Source organism: Saccostrea cucullata, unplaced genomic scaffold (genome assembly GCF_032062105.1).
Source record: "Saccostrea cucullata isolate Sc308-1 unplaced genomic scaffold, CSIRO_AGI_Scuc_v1 ctg758, whole genome shotgun sequence".
Taxonomy (NCBI): Eukaryota; Metazoa; Mollusca; class Bivalvia; order Ostreida; family Ostreidae; genus Saccostrea; species Saccostrea cuccullata.
In genome coordinates this window covers 180,517-200,772 of record NW_026929349.1, presented here as the reverse complement: position 1 = coordinate 200,772, position 20,256 = coordinate 180,517, and the positions used below count along the sequence as shown (strand labels likewise).

At 33.9% G+C, this 20,256-nt stretch overlaps 1 protein-coding gene across 1 annotated transcript; it reads left to right on the top strand.

Moving 5' to 3' along the window:
* Positions 1-2,242: 2,242 nt before the first annotated feature.
* On the top strand, positions 2,243-19,050 carry LOC134280576 (polycystin-1-related protein-like). The gene is made up of 28 exons (XM_062763025.1): positions 2,243-2,361; positions 2,632-2,757; positions 3,046-3,173; positions 3,261-3,471; positions 3,590-3,736; positions 3,844-4,054; positions 4,140-6,752; positions 6,851-7,020; positions 7,109-7,279; positions 7,394-7,821; positions 7,964-8,314; positions 8,416-8,544; positions 8,798-8,900; positions 9,043-9,272; positions 9,547-9,786; positions 9,881-10,364; positions 10,597-10,760; positions 11,065-11,298; positions 12,287-12,460; positions 12,798-12,958; positions 13,126-13,984; positions 14,132-14,270; positions 14,485-14,711; positions 14,804-14,978; positions 15,428-16,108; positions 16,242-16,802; positions 17,028-17,523; positions 18,637-19,050. Exons 1-27 carry the CDS (start codon positions 2,340-2,342, stop codon positions 17,243-17,245), a joined length of 9,357 nt encoding a protein of 3,118 aa, XP_062619009.1. The 5' UTR covers positions 2,243-2,339; the 3' UTR covers positions 17,246-17,523; positions 18,637-19,050.
* Positions 19,051-20,256: the final 1,206 nt, after the last annotated feature.

The following is a 20,256-nucleotide window of genomic DNA, read 5'->3' as shown; positions in this document are numbered from 1 at the left end:
CTGCATTGGTAATATTAATTTCAATGGACTCATTTCAATAGAACCACATATAAAAAATTATTTTATATCAAAAAATAAAATAAATTCAAAAGATATTGATCTTTTTAATAAAATTTCCTGAAACATACACCTTTAAAGGAAAAGGCTCACTTAAAACTTAATATCTGATAGTAATTAAGGTCTGATGAAACCGGTCACCTATTTTTATAATAATGTGTTATTTTTGTTTTTCAATACTCTGATGGTATTTTCTTTCTGATCTTTTCAGATAATAACGAGTGTTTAACAAATGTTTGTCCTGAAAATTCCAATTGTGAAAATAAATTAGGAAGTTTTATATGTTTCTGCAAAGCTGGTTTTGCAAAAAACGGAACCCAATGCGTAGGTAAGAAGAAATCCTAAAAAAATTAAGGTAACGATACTTCCTTATACTGTTCTTAGCTTATATTTATTGGGGAAAAGAAATACCTTTGTTAATCTTGTAATATTCATAAATATTGATTTTCATTACTTAAGGCTATTTATCACAAGAAATTCTGAACCTAAATGGGGGACTATCAGTTACAGATGGTTATAATGATCGTTAATTGTGTGAAATATGATCGTAGCGTTCCATTGATAAACATGTAGAAAAGTGCAGTTTTCATCTGCAGTTCAATATTATGATGAATGTTTCGATTCTTGTCTAGGTCAACGCTCTTATCAGATGAATGAGCATAAAAGTGACTATGCAAAAAAATTAACGACATCCGAAAAAAAAACGACAATCACAAAAAATGTCGCCCACCATTGTTTTTTTTTAAACACCTGCTTTCATTCAATATTAATACCTGTAAGATCAGAGGAGTTTGTTGGCTTTTTTGTATGTTGTGCAGTTTCCGTCCGATGAGTGTGTTTTCAATGAATTAAGTGATTTCCCCTTTTTTGTCAAAAACTTTTCAAAGTGTTTTCAAAATAACAAAAAGCAATATAATTATCGTAATCGTATTGGATGGCCTACATTTTTTACATTGAAAATAAGACAGCGAGAAAATATAATTAATTTTATATGTGATAAGTGAAATGATTAAAGATTTTAGTCATTTAGAATAAGTTTCATGTCTTTATATTTTTAAGATATTGACGAATGTTCCATGACACCAAATCTTTGTAAAGAGAACAGTTTGTGCACCAATACCATTGGTAGTTTTCAGTGCACATGCACTCCAGGATATATTGACACCGGGGATTCCTGTAAAGGTAATGTATAAGAAGACATTTCTTTTTCTTTTTCTCCCCAGCCTTCGCTGAAAGTGGGGAATATTAATTTGGGTCTGTTTGTCCGTCCGTCTCCTTCTGTTTTTATGTCTGTCTGTAACACTTTCGAATGTGCCCACTCTTCATCTGCTCATGGTCTTTTTTCCTTAAGCTGAGGAAACATATTCTTTGAATGAGCTTGTATATTATAGCGAACACATGTAGTAGCCTCTTATGACAGGTATGGGCATTCAAATTGAAATGTATACATTTGTTAAGTACAATTTTGGGAGAAACGTTGCCAAAAATTTTTCACTATCATAATTTCCTATCATTATGGCAAATATCGCAGTTACAGTGAATATTAGGTGTTTTAAAAAGCTGAAAGAAAGCATAGTACATCTTCTCTGCAATGTCTTTTAATTAAACGATTTCGCTATCTAAACTCACTTATGCAACTAACATACGATGCCATTGCTCTGTAAGAGAATTTTTATTTTTCCTTGCTAAAATTGTAAAGAAAAACTGGTATATCTTTTTTTTCGAAATAATTTTATAAATTTCTAATGGCATTAAAGTTTGGACAGTTTCTTTTGTAGGCTATGTGTTAAACCATCTTTATTGTTTTAGTATATTATTCATTCTTGCTTGTCTCTACAATGTTTCTGTTTGTACATTTAAAAAGTGGAATCATTATTACCTATCTACTTACAGATATTAATGAATGTGACCTCGGAATGTGCCCAGACTTCTCAGTGTGTACTAACACTGATGGGAGTTACCAATGTAATTGTGTGGCTGGCTATACGATGGAAAATGCGACGTGTATTGGTAGGTGTCAACTCTTATACTTGAATACCTTAATCTTTTAACCAGTATGTATTATAAGCAAAATCTTACACACACTCAATCATTTTCAAAGACTGATAAACCCCCTGATTTTATGAGGAATTATTTGCATCAGATTCCATTTCAATTAATTTTCAAATAAGCATTATTTTTTTTTAGATATCGATGAATGCAAAAGTAATGTGTGCCCGGAGCACTCGGTTTGCAAAAACACCGATGGAAGTTATATATGCACCTGTGAGCTAGGCTATGTAATGACAAAGGGTAGCTGTCAAGGTGCGTATACACTGAAAACTCCTGTGTGATTGTAGGTGTTTACTGTAAAACACGGTTATAGCGAACACACTTTTAACGAATTGACGCTTACAACAAACTAATTTTCATTCTTCGTAATTTTAAAATAAATATGATAAACGGATATAATGAATTATGCTTACAACGAATCAAAATTGTCCGTCTCTGGCCATTCGTTATAAGCATGGTTTACTGAATAGTGATATTAGAACTCAAATAAAATTGCGAGTTAGTATTTTTCTCTGTATTTAGACGTGGATGAATGTATCAGCGATCTCCACAGCTGTCCTGTAACATCAACTTGTATGAACACAAAAGGGTCGTACCATTGTAGGTGTTATAATGGTTACTTCCAATCAGGACCTCAATCTTGTACAGGTAGCTCACTCCAACAAAAAATCAAACGATTTTAAAAATACAACTTTTTAGATATACTGTAATCAACTGTAGCTGGCCTGTAAATCAATATCCAAAATTTTTATAACCCACTCCAACACAAAGAAACGTTTTAAGTATTCAACTTTCACAATATAATATAAGCAACTGTAGATGGCCTTTAAACAAAAGTTTTTTTTCATTATAGGACATTTTTATTGACATCTCATCTTTTAAGACCAAATACTATTGTCTTTTCTTTTTACTAATTTAAAAAAATATCCTGTTTAGAGAGCAGTATTTATAATCTTGACATGAGAGTACAGAAAGTGAATGGAAGTGAAGCTGTGTATTCAATCTTATTGAATGACTCCAGCACATATGAATTCAAAACAATGGCAGGAAATCTCGCTCAAGTAGTAAGTATTTAGAATTGTTTTGAATTTTTTCCCAATCAATGAACGAGAGAAACTGCCAAATCATGATGAATATTCGATTTCTTTCAGACTGATCATATTATACTAGACTCGATGATTCATCAAGGTTATCTGGGAACATCATTTTATATGTTTGAACCAGGAAGCATTGTATCCCATGGCAATTTGTATTATGAACCAGAAGTCATATTATCATCTACTGAAACTGAACTATTTGCCGCCAATTCCACCTCAGCTTATCAACAATATTCAATTGAGTTATCTGAACTAAATTTGACAGGTATTTTTTTTAAAAACACGAATTATTCTGGAATTGATTGTTAAATTGATCTTAATTTTATCTTACCACTTTAAGTATTTTAAATATAATTTTATATACATTTCCCCTTTTTGTTTAGATGTAGATGAATGTTTGAACACGGATTTAAATGACTGCTCCGAATATGCAAATTGTTCAAACACACCTGGAAAATATAATTGCACCTGCTTCTCCCAATATCTGGATATTTCTCAAGATGCTGATAAACCAGGAAGAATTTGTGCTGGTAAGAACTACTAGTGATGGATGAGAACTCGGTGAAAAATAAAAAAGTAAAAGTTGTTTTATAGCAATGATATAAGTAAAAGCACACGACTTCTCATTTTATTTCAGCTATAAGTGACCAACATAAAGATCCTATCCTTGGTCTAGTAGTGGAAACAGATAGAACTCATTACATAGTATCAGAGTCTGCAAATGTCACTGTTCGATTGTCACGTGGTTCCCATGTGACATACAATATTTCTTACGGAGATGGCTCAACAGAGCGACGTGCCTATAGTGACATATTGTCTTTTCTATCAGCACCTGTTTTTACTCATAAGTAAGTTGATATATTTCTCTTTTTTTTTAATTAAAAAGGTAGAATGTATTAAAAATGTGATCATATATAATTTTATTTACTGCAGATATACTGATTCTGGAATGTACAATTTAACTGTGTTGGCAGTCAACGATATAAGTCATGAAGTACAGTCAGTAATGATCGCAGTCGTTGATGATATAAAAAATTTGAATTTGAAGCACACGTCAACAAATGCTTCATATGATGGGCAAAAGAGGTTTGAACTTCGAACACCAAAAACCTTGCGAAATATAAAAGTAGCTTGGGACTTTGGAAATGGATTTGAACAACAGAAGCCGATGTCGGTTTTTTCTTCTTCGCTTCCTTTGGCAGTGGATCATTACTATAGCGTTGGAAACAAATTTGTAAGAGTTAATATATCGAATGAAAGAACTAACCAAGTGATAGAAGAAAAATTTTACATTGAGGAGAAAATCTCCGGTTTAGAAGTTACCTGTAGTTCGTACATCACGGAACCATTGAACACTCTATATTTAAAAGTAAGTTTTCAAACAGGATCAAATGTGACTGTGTACATAAGTTATGGAGACGGAAATAAATTACAATCAGTTCTCAGTAACAAATTGAGAGGCGAATTTACAAATTATTACCCCTTTGTATATTCGAATATTGGAAAATACAATGTTTCAGTGAGGATCGTGAATACCTATTCAGATGTGAATATTACCTCCCCTTACATTCATGTAGAAACTCCTATAAATAATCTTCTTCTGTCGACCGGAAGTGTTGTAGCCTTACCACCTGGAGAAGTTAAACTTTTGTTATCTTTTACCGGAAGTGAGCTGGAACCGTGCTGTATGAATTGTAGCACTTACATAAAGGGCGTTTTTCAGCAGATGGATGAAATAGCTCTTATTAATAAAGATAAACCAACAGAATTTTTAGTTGTTTGGCAAAATAACAGCGATGTTGGCACAGCAGATATAGAGATGCTTTGTAAAAATAAGTTAGGGAACCAGACTTTCAACACTTGGACAACTTTCCAGAGAAAGATTGAACAGGTTTATATAAGTACAAGTCAAACTTCGATTAGTGTCGGTGGAAGCATAACTGTTAAATTTGACATCGGGGTAGGATCTCACATTCAGTATCAATACGACTTAGGAAATGGTATTCGGGACAGTGTAAATCTTCCCAACAGCGTCGTTTCAAACCATTCGGTAAGTGTGACTTCCAGCTATCAACAAATGGGTGTTTATGAAATAAAATTCAACGTCAGCAACCTTGTATCCTCCGTTATAAAAAGTGTGAAAGTAAAGGTCTTGGAGGAAATAAAAGGCTTGAAACTGTCCCGATATTATAAAGTTTCGGATTTGACAGAAACCACGCATCATGGACATGGCTCAGACGGTGACATCTTTCCTCTGGAGCGTCCGGTTATTTTCGAAGCCGTAGTTAGTAGTGGAAACGAAATCATTTACACTTGGAAATTTGGATCGGAAAACGGATACGTAACCAGTGATGCCAAAGTGATGTACAAATTTCAGTATGTGGGGTCTCACCTGATATCTGTAAACGTTAGCAATGGTTTGTATTTTGAATATAAAGAATTCAGTATTACTCTTGAAGAAATTGTGAATCCATATTCATTGAAAAACAACGGTCCAAAGATGGCATTTGATCTGATGACATTTACCTTAAAGCTGTCAAACCCGGGAACAAACCCTTGCTATCTTTGGTTTATGGGGGATTTTTCAACCATAATCATTTATGGCGAGAATGTATGTAGGGAAAAAGCTCAATTAAATAACTATGAATACAGAGCATGGAATGTCTCCAACGAAATACGCCATCAGCACATGTACAAAACAAATGGAACTTTCAATGTGAAGGTCACAGGTTTTAACGTTGTATCCAGTCAGAGTATCAGTAATATAGGAGTAATCACAGGTGTCAATTGTTATTACCCTGTTGTTCATATCATCGGTGGTGGACAAAGAATAGACGAACCTGTCGCCATGTACAGATCAGAATGGATCAATTTAGAGAGTTCCGCAGAGATAAACTGTCCTGCTACTAGCGGTCCTGAATATCACTGGAAAATATTTAAAATACAACAGGGTAATACATATCTGAATAGAGTGTTTAGTTCATATGATGTAAATGTCACTTCCACAGATCATTTCAAAATATTATTTCCACCAATAACATTTACACCGGGTCTTTACCGAATTAGCTTAAATGTTTCCATGATTGGGATCCCGGGCATGTTTTCTGAACATTACACATATCTGAACATTACAAAAACTCCACTGGTCGTACGAATTTCTGGTGGAACAGCAAGAAACATTGGATATGACTCAAATTTGACACTTAATGCACATGAAATGACTTACGATCCAGATTCTCCAGCTACTTCAAATTTCACCTTTGAATGGAGATGTCGAAAAGAAAACGAGGTTTTCCCTTCGGTGATAGATTACGTGACCATTCCAACTAGAGACGAGGATTTGAATCAAACGAGACTTAGTGGATGTTTTGGTACAGGCATAGGGAAACTCCCTATTTCATCTGGGATAATCAAAGTATCGACATTGTTCCTTGATCCTCATTCAAAAAATGTTTTTGAGGTCTATGTTAGGAAAGACACTCGGGAAGGCACCTTTCAACAGACGGTCGAAGTTACTGAAGGAGAAGCTCCACTTATTCAGATTTTGTAAGTGTTTCTCTGCTTATAAAAAATTCCATTTTAATACAGTAGTAAATGTTTATAATAAATAATTACTCTAATTTATGATACAACTTGTACTACAGATGTGTGGAAAACTGTAATTCCAAAATGAATCCTTCAAGTCAATTCAGTGTCCAAGGGAAGTGTTTATCGTGTAATTTGTACGAAAAAGTTGAATATGATTGGTCTTTATTGGTTGAAGAGTCTGGAGAGTTTCAAGATGTTAATGAATTGGACTCGCTCTTGGTTACAGGTAATTTACACTCATTTACCTTTAATTAAATAATATTCTGTCTTTTTGTCTGAAAAATACTTCAGGAAGATTTTGATTAATTTTACAGATACAAAGTCGTCTGTTCTTGTATTCAAATCGTCCACTCTAACTGGAGGGAGGACATATCGACTTCGATTATCAGCGAGTGTCTATGGATATTCTAAGAGTTTCACTGAATATGAATTTATAACAAATTTACCGCCTTATGGAGGATCTTGTGGTATTAATCCGACCTCTGGTAAGATTATTAATTAAATACTAATTACGATATAACCTTTATACCATTTAAACAGAAAGAAAAGTATTGTATAAATTGTGCTATTTTCATTATAAACCTGATTAAATTATGCAGGATATGCTTTGGAAACGGAATTTATTATAAGCTGTAATGACTGGGTCAACCCTGGCGAAGAAGACAGCAAAGGAGCAGGTCTGCTTTATCGATTCTGGTCGAAGCTTCGTGGTCGTCTGGACACACAGCTTCTGTACTACGGCACAGATCCCTACACTCCTGACACTACATTCCCTCTTGGTCCAGAGGAAAGCGACTTCTTACATGATGTAGTTGTGCGAATAGCAAATCCAATCGGAGAATACGTTGAAACTTGGCTTAGTGTGAAAGTATCAAAACCAATCATCAAAAACGAAGTAAGTGAGCTGATTTCACTCACGTCAGGACAGGATAGTACGCTAGAGAATCTTCTGTCTTCTGGGAAAACACAAGAGGCCAAACAAGTCATTGTTGCAGTAGCATCGCTGATTAATACTTCCCCTACAGAGGTAAGGTATTCCAAGGGAATTCGTTTTTCGATATAAAATATAAAATCTTTTAAAATTTCTGGTCAACACAGATGATTTTTATGCTTTGTTGATAAATATCTGACATTTAAGAAAGTTTATCAACCTTTGTTCTCATTCATAGATTGGAATATCGAGAGCGTCGGTCATAAAATCTAACGACAAAGTTATTTCAACAACTACCACAAGTATCATGACAGAATCAACAACATCCATTCCGGGCACTACAGAGGTTTCGTCAGATTTTCCAATTACTGCAGAATATGATAATATTACCACAGTTATGCCAACAGTTTCAAGCACAACTCCAAAAGCTACGACATTGAAAATAACATCGACAATTACAACTTCAACAATATCAACAACATCAACTGAACACCTAACCACATATATTGTTGGAACAACTCTAGATCCGGCAGAAGTTGAAGCTGAAAAACAGAGAAAAGAGGCAGAAGAAAAGAAGAAAAGGATACAGGTATATTGCATATTTTGTAAAATATGGTGTCTTAGTATAAATGATGTTTAGTATAATTTAAAAAAAACTTCAGTGAGAGTTTTTGAACTTTACATTTCCAGCTTAGAGAGTCACTCTTAACAACACTGTCTGCTGAGACGACGTCCTTGACCATGGATTCTTTACAGCAAACGGCTCTTTGCTTTAGAGTTGTCACTCACGAATCATCTGAGTTGTCTGAAACATCTCAAGTAAGAGTAAATAAATTGAGTAGCCTTCTAGACAGGCCTTAAGATATTTAACAACATGCTAAAATAAATCAGTATTGAATGGAGAACACTCACTGTAATTGTGACCTTCACCCATAGATGAAATAAGATCTTGCATAAAAACACTCTTCTTAGATCAGTCATCTGGAGAAAATCTATTGAGAAGTTTTTATTAAACATTATCATCATTTCTACTCATTTATCATTTCATGCTCCTCTTATTTAAATCTTTTAGGATTTAGCAGTTAAGGCGATGAAAGATGTTGCTAATTCGTTCCAGAAAATTGTTAGTCAATCGCAAACAGATTCTACAATTCAGAAATACAGTGCTGCAGAAGGTAAAATAAGGTTTTCAATGTCTTTACTAATTCTATAAAACCATAAAAAATCAATTTTAAAAGTTGAAGAAGAATGGAAGGCCTTCGTTACTCTTTTTGTTACATGATTAAAAGAATAACTTTCTTGTTGTGTTTTTTAAAGATATTCTGGCTTGCCTGAGCTCCGTTATCATTGCTGCCACTGGAGAAGAATTATCAGAGATTCAGAAGATAAATGAAAAAGAAGGGCTCCTGGAAGAGGAGCAAAGTGACTCCACAGACAAACAAACCACCACCACCACAACCACCACACCAGCCTCAAACATCGGAACCACGGAGGCACCCGGGACAACAAAATCTCCAGAGCAAATCAAACTGGAATCAAAACAAAAAGTATAAATTTTTATTACGACCTGAGACACAAAAACTTGCAAGAATATTTAGACATATTTTCTTATGCTGCATAAATAGATACATGACTGTATACCAACATTGACTGCATAATAACTTTATCCAAATTGAAATTCCACATCATAAAACTGAAGCGCTGAAAGATTATAATTGTCACAATGAAATTGATTTTGAAAGATATCAATTTTTAAATATAATCAAATCAAAACATTTTCACCCTAGCCATTCAATTTTACATGCATATATACATTAACAGGTTCGAACATTGGCAACTAAGGTGTTTGATGTCGCGGAGGTAGTTTACAAAACCGTCATTCAGGACCGTGTCCCAGGGGAGCCACCTGTTGTTCTAGAGTCTCAGCTGTTCACAATAGTAGCTGAAAGACTGGCCGTCAATGCTGTAAACAACACTCAACTAGATACATCCACTGGATCATTCCAGATGCCCGAAATGGACACGATTTTATCGCAGAACACCTCATACGTAGATTCAAAGGTTTGTAAGATTAAAAACATGGATTGTGTATGTTAGATAAAATTCTTTATTCCAATTGTTTATAATTAAGTAAACTGAAATAAATCTATTGTAGGTTCTGAGTTCCAAAACAAATCCATATGTCTGGGACAGTTCAGCGAAATTCATCAACACACCGGTCCTGACTCTGAACTTGTATGACAGTGATGGACAAGAAATAGCTGTGAAAAATCTTAATGACAACATAACGATTGATATCAGTGTTGATTCCTCAAAACTGAAAATATCAGAAATAAACTTTCCACTCACTTCAAGGGAGAAATTGTCTTACCATTTCTTCACGGTTAGGTCCAATATGTCCTCTGTTCACATTATCGTAAAACCAGAAGATCCTGAAACGAAGTTAGAATGTTATGTAGGTATAGGTAGACAGCCGACGATAGACGATTACGATTCTAACTTCACTATTCCGAGAGAGTTGGCCTACAGTGTTGAGGATGCTAGTTTGAGAGATGAACTAGAACACACAATATTTCTCTCTCCTGAGTATGTCCAAGAACGAGGCATTGGTAACTACTATCTTGGAGTGCGACCTGTTTGTAAGTATTCATAAGAACAAAACACATTCTACTTTTTTAAGAACCATTTTCAAGATTGTTTCTATCATTTTACTGTTTTACTGAAAAGTATATTTGAGCATCCAGTGGAATTTTATTTTGATTAAGAATCGGAATTATAAATGTTGGTTTTGTTGAAGCAATTAGATCTTACTTTTTCATATATAATACGCTTGCTACAGATATTTGTATATATGAATCAAATTTTTTTCAGACAATGAGACAGAGGAGGAGGAATACCCTAATTATGACGACTATTACTCAGACTATGGGATAACAACACCATGGGATCTTCTGAACTATACCATCAGTTTTGTCACTTCGGGATGTTTCTATTGGGATGTTTATTTTGATAAATGGGTTTCAGATGGATGTCAGGTAAATGACATGGTACAACTTGTAAATATTGTGATATGACAGTAAAATGCATCTTTTAAAATAATAATAGTATTATTTTAAGATCTAAAGTAATTCTGCTAAATATCCACTTAATTTGGTTATTATTAATACATTATACACTTTACATGGTTAAGCTATTTTCTCGTACATATCTTAGCCTTTTCGCTTAAGAAAAATTCGCAGGTAGAAAAAAAATGAAAAACATAAAATTGTACGTACACGTACACATTAATTTGATGTCTAAAGGACAAAATTTTTTCCATACATTTTTCCATCCATTTAGGTCAGTTACCTGTCAAATTCTAACTACACACGATGCTTATGCAACCATCTGACGTCCTTCGGTTCTGATTTCTTCGTTCCCCCAAACACAATAAACTTCATGACAGTTTTTAACGACTTTGAATCGAAACTGAGGGACAACTGGGCAGTCCTGGCTGTCCTTTGCTTGATGTATTTCCTTTACACGGTTGGATTATTCTGGGCTCGATATAAAGATAAAAGAGATGTCATAAAGGTATTATACCTGTTCATGTAAGTTAAATTATTACATGAATTTAGAGATATAAAAATATTTTAAAATTTGCATTGTTTTATTTTTAGCTCACCTGAGCCGAAGGCTCAAGTGAGCTTTTCTGTTCACATTTTGTCCGTCGTCCGTCCGTCTGTCCGTCTGTCCGTCCGTCTGTAAACTTTTCACATTTTCGACTTCTTCTCAAGAACCAATGGGCCAATTTTAACTAAACTTGGTACAAAGCATCCTTGGGTAAAGGGGAGCTTAAATTGTTAAAATGAAGGGCCAAGTCCCCTTACAAAGGGAGATAATCAAGAAAAGACAAAAATAGGGTGGGGTCACTAAAAAATCTTCTTCTCAAGAACCACTGGGCCAGGAAAGCTGAAACTTATGTGGAAGCATCCTTTTTAGTGTAGATATTAAATTGTGAAAATCATGACCCCCGGGGGTAGGGCGGGGCCACAATAGAGAATCCAATTTTTACATAGAAATATATAGATCAAATCTTTAAAAATCTTCTTCTCAAGAACCACTGGGCCAGGAAAGCTGAAACTTATGTGGGAGCATCCTTAGGTAGTGTAAATATTAAATTGTTAAAATCATGAGCCCCAGGGTTAGGGTGGGGCCACAATATGAAATCCAAGTTTTACATAGAAATATATAAAACAAATCTTTAAAAATCTTCTTCTCAAGAACCACTGGGCCAGGAAAGCTGAAACTTATGTGGAAGCATCCTTGGGTAGTGTAGATTCTAAAGTTTTAAAATAAAAAAGGGAAGGGGGTTGTTGGGCATGATAGGTATAGCAAGAGGGGGAATCTGGTAAAGATCTGCATCACCCAAGTTACTCAGGTGAGCGATGTGGCCCATGGGCCTCTTGTTGTTATTTCTCACAGTTTTAATAAATGTTATATAATCATAAATTAAGGACCAATTTTGTAAAATTTGAATTATTTTTTTACCTCTTAAAGACAACTGTTTTTCTCCTTTTAGTGGGGTATAGCACCGCTGGCTGATAACGTAGTATGTGACAAATTCTTCTATCAGCTAACTGTTTGTACAGGAATGCGACGAGGAGCTGGAACCAAATCTAAAATCAGTTTTGTTTTAGCTGGGGAAACCCAAGACACCGGAGTCAGGGAACTTATAGATGAAAAGGGGATAAAGGTACGCACCATCTTGATTTTTTTTTTACGTTGAATAAAAAGTATATGATTTCAGACATCAAGCTCTGATCTCGTATATTAATTCCCTTTTGACCTAATAACGTTTACACAAAAAAACCATTATGACATCTCAAATGTGTGAAATGAAATCAGTATAATATAGCTGTTATCCACTTCAGAAAGGATTGAACAGTGATAGATATTCTTGCTTACGGATTGGTAAACTTCCATCCAGTATCAAAGGTTTTTTTTTTTTTACAATTTAATTGATATAGGTAATGAACATGTACATAATTCAGCGTCCCAGATTATTTTTAAGTGTTTATATGTCTATTTAGACATGCGGTCGCGGAAGTATAAACAACTTCGTTCTGTCAACATCTGAGTGGCTTGGTCCTCTAACCTTTATAAGGATCTGGCATGACAATACCGGGGAAGGAAAATATCAGGGATGGTACCTCAGCAAAATTATTGTCACTGATCTTCAAACATCGGAAACGTGCGTAGTTCTCATTTTTAAACTTAATAGAAAATATTTCTTTAATTAGAATGGTTATGTTTTTATCAATAAGTTCTTCATCTTGAATAGATATTTCAGAAATTCCTGGGAATCTTAAAGTATTATCTGTTTTTTTTATTTTATTTTTTGTAATGGCGCATTTTCAGGTACTGCTTTTTATGTAATCGTTGGTTGGCGGTAGAGGAAGACGACGGCATGATTGACAGACTCCTTCCGGTTGCAAGTAAAGAGGATATGACCAACTTTCAAAACCTATTCATGACAAAAACCAAAAAGAGCTTCACCGATTCTCATCTTTGGATCTCCGTATTTAGTCGACCTCATCGAAGCACGTTCACGCGCGTGCAGAGATTGTCTTGCATTCTATCACTTGTCATGACTACTCTGATGGTGAATGCCATGTTTTACCAAGCGGAAGATAAAGTGAAGAATAAAGAATACTTATCGTTTGGACCTTTTGAATTTTCTTTGAGTGGAATATACATAAGCTTTGTTAGCAGTATGATCGTTTTGCCAGTGAATATTATTATTGATCAGTTGTTCCGGAAATCGAAACCGAAGCGGAACAGGATTACCAATGCGTTCATGGGCAAGAACGTTCAGCCTCTGGCAGCTCTGTCACAAATTAAATTGCGACCATGGTCTCCTCCAGATGAAACGAAATTAGAAGACTACATTGAGAAACCATACTTGCGACCAGACAGTGCAAACAGTACTTATTCAATGCATTCCGATTCTGCTCTGATAGAAAAAAGAAAGAAAAACAGTGAAATTGCTGTAATTAGCAACCCACATATAAAACCTTCCAAGAAAAAATCCAAGAAATTCATGCTTCCACATTCGTGTGTTTATGTGGCTTACACACTTGTTTATATCTCGGCTTTACTGTCCTCATTTATAACATTCTTATACAGCATTGAGTGGGGGAAAGAGAAATCCTTAAGCTGGTTGTCCTCAATTCTCTTGTCCATTTGCGAATCTGTGATAGTGATCCAGCCATTTAAGGTTCTGTTCTTGTCAACTTGATTTATTGCAAAGAAACTATATATGACTGAATAAAACTAATGAATTTTTAAAATAAAACTAAGGTCTTTTTTCTGCAATGTTTCAATAACATGAAGGCTTATGTAAGTCTGATTCTTTTTTCCCCAGATCATTCTTGTTGCAATGTTATTATCAATCATACTCAAGAAACCAGACATTGAAGAGGAAACAGAAACAAGCGAAGAATCTCAGATGAACAACCAGTTACTTTCTGATGAAGAACTCCTCTATAAGAACCCTGTCAAATGTATGTGTATTAACTATTAAATGATACAAATATTTTTGATGATAAAACACAAAAACAAATCAAGTTAGGCCTATTCTTTTAAAATAAGATGGTATACAAAATATTTTCTCATGGAGATGATTATATAGTACACTGTACTTGTATATCTAGTAGATGTGCATGTGTAAAATCAAATCTTCAATTTTCATTGCTAAATTTGACATCTTAATTACAGCTGAAAGACCAGCATTGAAAATTGAGCCACCTGATAAAGAAAAACTGGCCGAAGCCAGAGAGAAAAGAATGAAGGAGATTGCTATGTTCGAGATTGTGCGAGAGATCGCCTTCTATTTTGTGTTTGTGGCACTTATTGTACTGGTGGCTAGTCATAACAGAGACAAGAAGGCCTACCAAGTTAAAGAGGCGCTGGACAATATCATTTCTATCAACAAAGTTAACCAAGTAAGATTAACCTAAATTCACATTGAAATTTCAGGGAAAAAAGTAGTATTAAAAATTGGGAATTAATCTTAAAAGAGTTTTTTCTCTTTTAGCGAAGCCATGTGCCAGACTTCTGGAATTGGTTACTTGAAATTCTGCTACCCAGACTGTACATTTCAAAACAATGGAACAACATGCCAGTTGATGATAACGAAAAACGCATGATAGCAACAAGGGTGGCATACAGGGTTGGTCCAGTGCGAATTCGCCAACAGCGCGTGAAACAAGGTTTGAAGTTTTTACATACTATTTTATGAACGTTTCACTGGCAATGATTTTACTTTCAAACATTCGGAAGCATAATTCATAATTACTTTTTTAAAAAAAGCCGCCACGAGATGTCTGTTATTTTGACATTGGAGTTAGTAATAAATGTTCTCTTCGGTAAACTAACCAATATTAGAATTTTGTTATGCCTTTAGAAATGGTTCTTGTATAAATCGACAAAAATAATCTAGATTTGTACTGGAAACAATTCAAATGTTATCAAAACATTTATTGAGTGGAATCTCGGACAAAATATGATTTGCAGAACAGTCAAGTCCACAGCAGTTGCCAACGACGTAACGAAAATTTGTTCCGATTACACGCATATTGGTCCCAAGTCCAGTCAATAAGTATGAAAAACTATTAATTAACAGTCAGTACATTACATGTGTAATTTTTATCTATTTTAGAGGAATGCAATGCTGTTCCAATGATGTATAAATTTATCGAAACATGCAGTCAGGAATGGTCAGTGACGATGGAAGACGATGCAACATACACGGAGGGCTGGAAGGGTTCAAAGGTCAATCAGTCCACTATGCTAATGAACTACCCCTGGAAGCATCGTTCCCTGTTTGATGACGCTGGACTCCCATTTTCTGGAGAATTCGGTATATACACTGGAGGAGGGTATATCGCTGATTTGATTGGAGATCGAGAAAGAGCCATGAAGATTGCCAAAGGATTAATGTTGAATAACTGGATCAATCAATACACCCGAGCAATTTTTATAGAATTTACCGTTTATAATCCTTATGTTAATATGTTTTCCAACGTATTCATCGCATTCGAGATGCCGACGATGGGAAAGATGATGATAAAGGAATCTGTGAAGACATTTCGTTTGTTTTCTTATCTCGGAGGATACGGGGTATTTGTTGTGCTTTGTGAGCTTTCCACACTGGCTATTGTTATCTACTTCATTGTTAGAGAAGTCAAAGTTATCAAACAGCAAAGAAAAAAGTACTTTAGGAGTTTCTGGAATTGTCTCGAGATCTTTAACATGATTTGTGCCGTGGTAGCTGTATCGATGTACATTGTCCGGCACATGATAACACAACTCGCAATGCATTCAGTGAAGAAACTAAGAGGTAAATCTTGATTTATTGTTTTTTTTATATTTATGATTAGAATAATCGGTCAAGTTTTCTTTTCTCAACCTTATATTTATAGATTAAAACGGACTTTTTTTCTGTATTTAACAATCTTCTCTATTTCTTCCAGACAAGTTTTACAACTTTCAAAAAGTTGCTATGTGGGACGAGGTCTTCGGATATTTCATGGCTTTTACGATTTTCGTTTCCATCATTAAACTTCTTCACTTATTTCGCTTTAACAAAAGAATGTCCATGATTGCAGGAACATTGAAGTACTCAACAAAAGAACTTTCAGCTTTCTCTGTTGTCATTATTATTGTGGTCATTGCGTTCGCATCGTGGGGATATATCATGTTCGGTCCAAAGATGTTCCAGTATAGGAATATGTTCCAATCAATTGAAACAATGTTGGCTTTTGCCCTTGGAGACTTTGATTACCTAGCCTTGGAGAGAGTCAACCGTGTGTTTGGACCTATATACTTTTTTACATTTATTCTATGCATCATGATTGTTTTGTTAAATGTTTTTGTTACAATTCTCAACGAATCTATTTCGGCTGTAAAATCTGACGTTTCCAAACAATCCAATGAGCATGAAATTGTTGCATTCATTTGGGGCCGTTTCAAAGATTGGGTTGGCGTCGACTTTGATAAATTCTTTGCTGAAGTCAGAAGAAAATATATGCTTGGTAAATACTAAGTAGTTGATATAGATTTTAAATTGGTAAATTGATACTTTTCTAAAATTTAAAATTCAATGATGAGATAAGAATATATTGATAGACAAGTTTTTCATGATCAACTTTATGATATTCCAGGTATAGATTACAACTTTAAGTTTCAGGCATTTTTTATTTTGGTTTTTACAACAACAAAAAAATATAATGGTAATGTAAAATGTTAATCATTTTTAGGTTCAGGAAAAGCAAAGACAAAAGAAAAGGCGGAGGACATTGAAGCAAAACTAAGAGATATTTCCAAACGGCTGGAACAGCTGGGTAAATATGACACATCAAAAATGGACCATCCGCCCCCGGATATGAACTCGAGACAAATTGATGACGTCACGAAAGAACTCCTCTTCACGCGACTATTTCCAACCATGAAACACCAGACGATCAGTCTTCATTAATCGAAGTCTGGTTCCATGATCTTATTTTGGGATTAATTTCATCAAATTCAATCTGTATTAATTATATTGGAAACAAATGTAATGTAATGTGTTGTTTGTCTTTATGATATACGTGTGTTTTACATCATCTAGTCCTCAAGATATGAAAAAAATGTCTGTGATTATAATTTTTAGACAAAGAGGACTGTTTCATCTGAATATTATTAAGATGTTGACGCCAGAAAATGATTTAAAATTAAAAATCTTAGCGTTTGTCATTTAAGCAACATTCTACTTTAGTTATCAGGGGTTTTCCTGGCTTGTTTTTGGGTCCGTTTAATATTTTCCCAATTCTGAATCTTTTTTTCCCAATTTCGTATCCTTGACAAAAATTTAAGAGAGTTCAGAAAGAAGTAAGATATTAATTTTGTTTCCCTGCAAAACGTCTGAAAATCTCCACAAGTGTCAACGTGTGATCGTATCATCGAGCTATAAATTTAAGTGATGCAACACATTTGTTAAATCACCTACGATGTTTAGTGACTAGTTATTATTACAATTTACATCACTTGTTTCATTCAAGTCACCTAAATCCTATAATGATCATAAAAGGATTGCACCTATCATGAAAGTTGTCAGTGATCTTTATACACAAAAGTTACAATACTGTGCACTTCCTTGCATGATCTAAAAATAGAAAGGGTTTGACTAATTTGCCTAAACGCAAAAAACCTGTCATCCTACTTTTCTATCTTCCAACATGGGCCTATTCAAAGATATATTTTCATTTATCTGATATGATTAATGTAACTACAAAGTAAAATCAATATAGATAACAAATAATTTCCAAAATTTTATTTCAAATTTTTTTTTTTAATTTATAAATCTTTTACTCCAGTCATGAATGTAAAGTAAAACTAAGCAGTGTTTTCCTGCATTTTTTTTTTTAAATATACAAAAAAAAATTATGTTCACTTATTCTTAGTCACAAATGGAATATATATTGACAAAAAAATTCTGAAAATCATATTTATCCAATTAATCACTTAAACTTTTTTCCTTACTTCAGTCATGAATCCATAAAACTAAATATTTTTTTCTGGAATTTTTCATTATCCAATTAAAAAATATTATGGCCATTTAAATATTTTTTTTATATAATGATAAGTCAAAATATATAGCAATTTTTTTTTGGCATTTTTTTTTTTTTATCATCCAACAACAGCTGAATAATGTGCGACTCTTTATATCTGTCTACAGTTGTTTACTTTATTGTAACACAGACCCTTTTTGGTCCCTTCATTTTCATTGATTTGGGGAAATAACGAAATTGGTCCTTTTTAAAAATTTTCCCAATTTGAACAGTTTTCGCGTTAATTTTCCCATTCTAAGCAACCCAGTTTAAAAATTAGTTTATACCGATGCCTCTGTATGCCTAAATCTCGATATTAAGTGAGTTCAGTTTTGAAGATTTTTTTTAAATAGCTACAATCTTATTTTTATCAATATGTATCCATTTACAGTCTTAACAATTTCACTCCACATACCTTCCGATGTTCTATATCGTGTTAAAATTTCAAAATTAGTCAAATGTACATTTGTTTTAAGATGAATATAATGACTATCACTAGCCGTTCTGAATATGCTTTCTTTCATGAATTTGTTACATAAGCTGACAGATTTTTGTATTTAAAATGAAACGATTTTCTTGAAATTACTCTGTATAGTTCATTTAATTATTTCATTACATGTGTTAGTGTTATAACATTTAAAGATGTGTTGTTGATTCTTGAAGTTTAATTGTGTTAGAGTAATCAAGAACTTGTTGCTAGTTGAGATATCATTAAAAGTTTTAAAAAATCACTTCTTAGCGTTTTGAGGGCGATACTTTAAGTTCATATGTTTTTCATTATTATCAGATTGGAGTAACTTTGAAAAACAGCAAGTTTACAACTGAGTTGCTGTTAATATTAATTCCTGAATTACATAGACAGTGTGCTGTAAAAATTTGAGGATGTATTTTCTCATTAAGAAGAATCATATAACCGAACGCTGAATTTCATCATATTCATTTTTTGTCATTGAGAAATAATGAAAATATATTTGCAGGTGATAAACTCAATTTTATTTGAAGTTCCAGGCCTCAAATACAACAACAGCATGAAAGTTCAATAAATTAACGAAACAAATGTATACGAGGGTTGATCCAAAAGTTCGTGGAATTTCTTTCTAAAATTTTATCGTGATTTGATGAAAGCAAAAAACAGGCATATTCATAATATAGAGTCATAATGCAACAATATTAGAAAATTTCACCACTTTCCAATTACCAATAAGGTCACACGAGCTTTCTGAAAATGGATAGTTGTGAAACCCGGGGGAGACTTCGACGTAACGTCAAGTTAGATATGTCACGTCACGTTATAGAAGCATCTCGCCCTAATATCCAATTTGACTACGTAATTCTACAAAATGCTACCCATTTCTCCATTTGTTTTTCTCAAGAAAAGCTTGAGTATCCTCTAGAACCAACTTATCTTCATTTTTTTCTCATATTTCAAATATTACCCATCTTTCTATATGATGTTCCAATTTCAGTAGTAATTTCAAGAACAACACGGCAGCCGACAACGTTCATTAACGCTTTCAATTTGTCTAGGGGGATACGCACTTAAAACAGAGCCTCCAAAAAGCGACCACTTTTTTAACTAATGTCCATGGAAGTTCTATTTTTCTTAAATTTCTTATGCCACTAGAAAACCAGTAACAAAATGCATTTTCCCAAGCCTATATCAATGATCTACGCGTTTAAGATAGTATTTTTAAAACGTATGACAAATTTGACCTGTGTAACAACTTCAAGATGAACAATAAATAATCAACTAATAAACTAAATATCCAGTAAAATCAGTAAAACTCTCACACAAAGGTTTATAAAAGATCAAACAATTGTAATGATGACATAAGTTTCGTTTTATAAACCACATAGGGCGGTTGTATTCTCATTTCACATATTAAGTTTTAAAATGATA

Excerpts from the sequence above, each read along its gene's own strand:
- LOC134280576 (XM_062763025.1), top strand. The coding sequence starts at position 2,340 with ATGACAAAGGGTAGCTGTCAAG. Across the intron at positions 14,712-14,803 it reads CTATCAACAAAGTTAACCAA|CGAAGCCATGTGCCAGACTT; the intron begins GTAAGATTAACC and ends TTTCTCTTTTAG. Across the intron at positions 16,109-16,241 it reads TTCAGTGAAGAAACTAAGAG|ACAAGTTTTACAACTTTCAA; the intron begins GTAAATCTTGAT and ends TATTTCTTCCAG.